A 7,453-nucleotide genomic window follows, 5' to 3' on the forward strand; every position below is an offset into this window, starting at 1 on the left:
CTAACCCATTAAGCCCAGCACTAAATCTGGCGCCTCTCCGGGCTCTCCCTCCCTCTCCTCGTCCCCACCCTCGGCCAGCTGCAGCACTGCGCACTGCAGGCCGCTCCAGGCCCAAGGCAGCGCGCAGCCAGTGTCCTCCCAGCGGTCCAGGTCGAGGTCATAACCCACCACGTTGCGGGTAGGCACCTGGCGTGAGTCCCGCCACTTCAGGCCGCCCAGCAGCAGCACCGTCTCCTCCACCACGGCCAGCCCATAGCAGAAGCGGTCGTAGGGTAGCGGCCGCAGCCGAGTCCACTGGTCGGTGCCGGGGTCGTAGCGCTCGATTTCGGAGAAGGGCTCGTAGCGCCCCAGAAAGGCGAACACCGCGCCGCGCAGTGCGGCCATGTGGTGCCCGAAGCGGGCCGTGCCCATGGGCGCCCTCTTGCTCCACGCCTGCTCCCCGGGGCCCAGGGAGAACACGTCCCGGAGGCTGCTCGCGCCGCCCTCGCCTCTCCCCGCCTTGCCCCCGGAGATGTACACGACGCCGCACTTCCCGACGGCCCCCGCGTGGCCGTGCAGGGCCCGCGGCAGCGCCCCGGCCGCCGTCCAGCGGTCCCGGCGCAGGTCGTACATCTCCACTGAAGCCAGCGCTTCGCCGCCCGCGCCCAGGCCCCCGACGGCCAGGAGCCCCTCGCCCACGGCGCCGCACCAGAAATGGGACCGCGCTTCCCGCATAGCGGGCACAGTCGTCCAAGCGTGAAAGCGCGGGTCATAACGGTGCACTTGGGCCGTGACCGCCCTCAGGCCGTCGGCTGTGGGGGAGGGGCCGCCGCCCGACGGGCTCTCCCCGCCGAGGACGAACAGGAAGTTGCCCGCGGCGCACACGCTGTGCCCCAGTAGCGGAGCGGGCAGCCGCGTGAGGCTGCGCCAGCGGTGGTTGTACACGTCACAGGCCACCACGTCCTGGGTAAGCTCCCACTCCTCCTCCTCCTCCTCCTCCTCCTCCTCCTCCTCCACCTGCTCCTCTTCCTCCTCCTCTTCCTCGGGCTCCGCCGCGGCGCCCCTCCCCCTGGCTGCCCGCCGGGGGACCACGACCTCCTCGGTCACCACCTCCCGCCCCCTGCACCCCCCGACCAACAAGATGCGGGTTTGGGGGCTCCGGACGCTGGTCTGCTCGCCCTGCATGAGCGGCTGGCGGGAGGGCGACGTGTGGTAGTTGAGGGCCTGGATGATGAGGCCCTTGACCCGGGAGGGCAGGGTGAGGCCGGAGCCCGAGTACACGCGCCGCAGCACGTCGGTGGGCACCAGGCCGAAGCGGACGCGCTCGAGCAGCGCGGCGCAGTGGGCCAGCCGTTCGGCCTCGGGCTCCTGCCGCAGCCAGGCCAGGGCCAGGCCCAGCAGCCGGGCCTCGGGCACGCGCGCCACGTCAGGGGCACCCAGCACGGCCCTCAGCGACGCGGGGTTGAGCTCCAGCAGCCCGGCGGGGCCCGCGCCCCGCGCCAGCAGCTCCCGCAGGTGGCTCACAATGCAGCGCTCGGCCGCGCCCAGCGTGTGCACCAGGCCGAAGCGCGCCGCCACGTTGGCGGCGAAGCAGCAGTTCTCCAGGCCTAGCTGGCGCTCCAGGTAGCGGCCGCACAGCCCCAGGGCCTCGGTGACCTGAAGGTAGCTGGCGGCCTCCAGCGTGTCCTCCACGGTGTCCATGGAGAGCGGCAGCCAGGCGGTGTAGATGAAGTCCAGCAGGCGCTGCAGGCCGGCCGCGGACGGCACATGCAGGTGGATCACGGGCGCCCGGGATTCCCGGGTGTGGCTCTTGAACAGGGCCCTGAAGTAGTCGCTGGAACACGCGAGGAGCGACCTATGCGCCGGGAACTCGCTGCCCTCGGCCTCCAGAGTCACGTCGCACAGGAAGCCCTCGGCGCGCAGGGCCTGATAGCCGGTGAGCAGCGCGCCGCCATGAGCTTTGCAGTAAGACAGGAAGTAACTCATGATGCCCAGGGCGGGAAGTGGCCGGGCCAGGGCTGGGGCCAGCAGGGCGCGGCCGGAGACATCCCGGGACACGGCGCCGCCGGGTCCCCCGTGCGAGCCGAAGAGCCCCTAGCAGGGGCCCATTTTTGCGTGCTCAGCTTAAATCCCAGGTCTCCTTCGTACAGGTCCGCAGATCTCCCCTTCCCCCTCTCAGAGCAAATCCGGTCGGGGAACGGTTTCCAGAAGCCCCTAGTAGCGGAGGGCACGGAGTTTGGAGTCTTCCGGGAGGTGCAGGGCTCGGATTCGGCGGCTGCCGAGGCTGCCAGAGCGTTGCCCAAAGCCCCCTCCCCGGCCCAGTTTGGGGAGCCCACACCTGCGCGCCAGGGGCCTCAGTGGCCGCGCACCATCACCTGGAAGGGCGGAGCTGCAGGTAGACTGACTCCAGGGGGGTGCTGGATCTCCGACGGCCCAGATGCGCAGATGTGGCCCGACTCGGGCCGTCCGGGGAGTGCGGGGCGAGGGCTCTGACCTCCCGGGGGTGGACAAGGAGGGTTCTGCGGGCACCCGCGAGGGCCGGGGACAACTAGCTACGGGGCAAGGGGGGTGAGCTTGTTCCGCGCGGAGGATCAAATCAAAGCCTAGGGGATTAGGAAGGGGGGGCTCGGGTCAGCGCGGAGGGTCGGAGGCGTGATTGGGCGCCGCACATAACATGCCGGTAGCTCACAGCGACAGGAATAGCGCGCGGCCTCGGCCTCCCCGGCGCGCCCCGCCCCGCGCCCCGGCTGCTGGCTGAGAACGGAGGGCCGGGACGCGGGAGTAAGCGGCCCGGGCCTGGGACATGACTCCCGCGACCCCACAAGCCGCCGGTCACCAGGGGGTCCCGGGAACCCGGCTGGGGTGCGGGAGGCGCTCACTGGAGAGGCGCGAGTCGCGGGGACCCTGTGCCTGGTGGTGTCTGGGGAGGGGCGCCCGGCTGGTCTGGAGGAGTGTCGACCCCCCGGTGTCTCTGCGCCTGGGAAAGAAGCCCCTGGCTCGCAACTTTCTGCTTTGAGGAGGCCCTAATTAATCCAGCGAGAGCGGGGATTAAGCGGTGATTTTGCGCGCTGACACCCAGGAGGCCACTGCGCTCAGAGGAGCCACTGGCGGGAATCACGCCGGGGCTGACCGAGGCTCCTCGCCAGCGGCGCTCTGGAGCACGCCCCTCACCTGGACTCACCCTTGCGAGGTGCTGGGCCTACTCTGCGCCCTTCCCGAGGTCTCCCTGGCTTGTCTCACATTCCGCTTTCAGGAATTTGCTCCCACCCAGCTCCCCGACCCCGGCTGAGTTCCCCCTTCCTGTTCTTAGACCCCGCCCGGCCCATCCCTTGGCAAAGTGGACAAGGAGATTGTAGGTGACTTGGGTTTTCTGCCTTTGAATGACCACTTCATTTAAGAAAATAATTCTTTCCAGTTTGTCTCCCTGACTTTACAGACTCTGATGTAATTACTGCCTGCTCCATTCTCAATGCCGTGACGTGATAATGGGCAGTAAGGTTGCAAAGCTCGGTAGAGGCTGGAGTTTTGAAGGGCCCATCTTCATGAAGTTATTTTTATAAGATGCACCCAGCACGGAAATGATGACTAAAATCACACCAATCTTGAGACATCAGGAAAGCATTTCTCATCTCTGACACCCTGCTCTTAAATAATTAAATGATTAATATAGCTGTTCTTTCTTGCCAGTTTGGAGGGTTCTGTGTGTTTTGCTTTCATCTAGAATTGATTTTTCTATTTTCTAATGCAACCCTTCTGGTAATCTGTTTTAAGTGCACCTTTTGAAGGCATCTGAAATAACTTGAATTTCTGAGAGTTAGGGTTGTATTTCATTTTTTTAAAAAAATCCAAGGAAGGATAAAAGTCATCATTTTCTGCCTGGTACGCCATCGGTACTTACAGGGTCTCCAGTTAGAAGCAATTCTTGAAGTACATAAAAATATTAGTAAAATGATTTTGCTTTGTTGTCAAAGATGAAACTGATTTATGATTTAAATTAGTCAAATTATAAAATGCAGGCAGGGGCTCAGGTTAAGGGCTTGCTTAAACTCCAGAGACTAAAAATACTGCAATTTGAATTCCTAATGTTAGAGCTACAGATTGGTGGGGGGGGGGGGACAGTGCTAGATGGTTTGGGTTTTTCTTTCTTTTTTTTTTTTTAAAGCACTAAAATTCTTAGTTCAAAAATAAAATACCACTTTGGTTCGCTGTGCACAGATGTGTATGGTGAAATTAAATGGCCTTTACTCAACCTGATAGAATTTTGCTAGAAGAGATATTTGAGATCATTTAGCCAAACCCTCTTCCTTTCCTCCCCAATTTCTTGTTTTTCTTTTTAAAAATGTGGCAAATGAGCCCCAGAGAGAGTACGGTTTGTCTGGGTGACTTGGATATTGAGTTACAGAGTCTGGACCAGAATCCAGGGCTCCCTCCCCACTATATTATGTGACCTCATGTATGATAAAAATAAAATAGTGCAACACACAGTCAGTTTATTTAAACCAAATTTCAGAGAGATAAAGTTTAAATACAGTTTTTTAAACAGCATATTTCTCACCCTGAAATTGGACCACAGCCCATCAGATCTGTCCATCACCATGCATTCAGTCTGAATCCAAAATGTCACACTTACTTGCGAATAGAGATGCTGTGGAAGATTTTAAACTCTTGACATCAAAAATCCAGTTTTATACAACAAGTACCTGTTCATTGCCGGCCCAACATGCCACCTCAACATGTTTTGCCATTGAGGATATGATGAAATGTGTTAAGTGAAGAAATTTTCATATTAGATGTGTCTACAAGGTCTTGTTTAGAAAATGTAACTGTCAATCCATCCAAGAACATTCTTGTCCTTTGAGTAATGTTTATGGAAAGTATCGATATTTTAATTTCTGGGCAATATTAACTAGGATGTGATTGTTCTGTTGAAAATGATCTGCTTCTAAGTTGTCCTCCCCCTTTAGACTATGAACTCCTTGAGGCTGGGGACTATTTCTTGGTCTTTGTATATCCAGCCCCTGTCACAGTCTTTGGCATAAATAATGTTGAGTTGAACAGATAGAGGGAATGAGACTGTCAGTGGGAGGAGTAAAGGGTTGTTAAGAGGAATTTGACTGAGACAGTTACTTCTTTCTCTCTGCTTCTCTTTCTTCCCTTCACACAGCTGCGGTTGCAGACACACCCTGCTATGGCCATGAGCTAACATCCCTAGGAATCAAGTGGGTCACCATGGGTGGCCTGCAACTGAGAGAAGGCCCTACCACTTCATCCAGCCCCCTGCTCTACAACCCTAGTCCTTTACCAAGGCCAGCCCCACATGGCTCTTGGCATCCAGTCAGACGCACTGCTACTCCTCCTCCCCGGACACAGGGCCCCCGGTGCCCCAGCAGCCCCTCCACACCCCACTTTGTATGGCCAGGCTTCTGCCGAAGGCCCAGCTACACACTCCAGCATGCCTGTTGGGACCCTGCAATTTATCCTGAACCCCCCACCCCTTGTCAGGACTGTGACCTGCTGTCGATGATCCCTTCCATACATCTGCACCTCCTGTGACAGAGCCTAGAACTAAAGTCCTCCAAGCACCCGCCTCACTTCCCACATCAAAGTGGCAGTGCTGGTCAGCCGTGGCACTCCACTTTCCCTGACTTGGCCCTACCTAGCTAAATGTAAATTCCATAGCTCTCACCTCTAAAATAATTGTATATGTCAAAAAAAATTGAAAACTACTAACGTCCATGTATAATAGGCACTTAAAATTTTTTTTGCAAATGTAATGTGCTTTTTTTGGTAACAGCTTTGTTGAGATATAATCCACATACCATACGATTCACTCATTCAAAGTGTACAGTTCAGTGGTTCTTAGCATATTTCCAGAGTTATGCAAACATCTCCAGAGTCTCATTTGGGAACATTTTCATAATCTCAAATAGAAACCCCGTGCCCTTTAACTCTCGCTTCCCTGTACCACCTGTCCCGCAAGCCCTAAGCAACCACTGATCTATTTTCTCTCTCTACAGATTCTGGATATTTCACGTAAATGGAATTATGTAATACATGGTCTCCTGTGACTGACTTCTTTGACTTAGCATAATGTTTTCAAGGTTCATCCATTGTAATGTACTTCTGAGGAAAAAAAGGATTTGTATAATAATAACATTGGGAACCTTTTCTCAAAACCACAACATTTAAAAAAATATGCCCTGTGATATTTAGCATACAGTTTTTGGCAGGTTAACTCTTTATCATCTATCATTACTGACTCCTTTCAATACCAATATACTTCCAACACACGGCTTCTGGCATCCTCCATGGAGAGCTTATTATTAGAAATTGACACATTAACTAAACTAATTGTGAAAACATGATTACAAACAATAACAGACATGCAGTAGAGAAAAAAATCCCATGTTAACTTCACCCAGGTTAACAAGACCATTTTTTGTGTATGTGAGATGTTATTTTATCTTTGTGACATGCAGTTCAAGTGAAAGGTTTTCAAGGGGTGGAGTGTGTGCGTGTATGTTTTAATCATGAGTGACTTTGGCATTCTGGCCCAGCTGACAGCTAAAGAAGCAGTGTGGTAGGTGGGGAAGGACTGGGCTTTGGGCTCAGGCAGACCTGGGCTCCAATTCCAGATCTGCCCCATTAGACTTTAAACAAGTGACTTAAGTTCTGTGAGTGTCATTTTATTATTTTTAAAAGGAGGATACCGCTTCTACATTCATAGCACTGTTAAAACAAAATTAAGTTATGTATCTATGACCGTTCCTGGCCCGAGTATACACAATAGATGTGAGTTTCTCTTCCTTCTCCCTCTCTTAAAGCCTTCTGAAAACTCATAATACCAGAGGCCAAGCAGCCAGGAAATGTAATAAAGCAATGGTTTTCAGTGGTCCTCCTGCAGCATCACCTGGGAACCTGTCAAGAAGTGTAAATTCTCGGCCCCGCCTCAAATCTACTGCATCAGAAACCCCAGGAATGGGCCCAGCAATCTGCTTCGCAACAAGCCCTCCCAGTGATTCTGATGCACATGAAAGTGTGAGAACCGCTGTCATAGAGAATTGTTCATAATTTCTGCTACATCCCGAATTCACTAGTCTCAGTAGCAACTTGTTCTGGGCGTAATGTCAACATTTTCCCCCCAAAAAAGAGAGGAAGCCCACTAGCTCCAAAAGGTCAGAGGTTGGAGACTTAGACGGGAAAATTCAGTGGCTGTGCCCCACATCATATGACTTTAAAATAGATTGTGGACTTGTTTGTCCTTCCCTACCCCAGACAAGCTGACAATATTAACAGCGATCTCTGTGGCATGAGATGATTTGGTAACTGAAGCATTTTCTCAACACTTGATTGAATACTCAAATCAGAATGTAACTGTAGCCAGTTTTCCTATCTGGATGCCACATGTTAAGAGGCCCTTTGATGAATCAGGGAATGCCCAAAGAGAGCAGCCAGAAAGAGAGAGTGTCTGGAA

The 7,453-nt window shown here is 54.2% G+C and overlaps 1 protein-coding gene across 1 annotated transcript; it reads right to left on the bottom strand.

Moving 5' to 3' along the window:
- KLHL34 (kelch like family member 34) lies at positions 1-2,024 on the bottom strand. The gene has a single exon (XM_061179295.1). It carries the CDS (start codon positions 1,963-1,965, stop codon positions 1-3), a length of 1,965 nt encoding a protein of 654 aa, XP_061035278.1. The 5' UTR covers positions 1,966-2,024.
- Between the last annotated feature and the right edge of the window lie 5,429 nt (positions 2,025-7,453).

The sequence above is a fragment of the Eubalaena glacialis genome, chromosome X (assembly GCF_028564815.1).
Source record: "Eubalaena glacialis isolate mEubGla1 chromosome X, mEubGla1.1.hap2.+ XY, whole genome shotgun sequence".
In the NCBI taxonomy this organism is placed as follows: Eukaryota; Metazoa; Chordata; class Mammalia; order Artiodactyla; family Balaenidae; genus Eubalaena; species Eubalaena glacialis.

Coding starts and splice junctions, on each gene's coding strand:
- KLHL34 (XM_061179295.1), bottom strand. CDS start 1,965: ATGAGTTACTTCCTGTCTTACTGCAAAGCTCATGGCGGCGCGCTGCTC.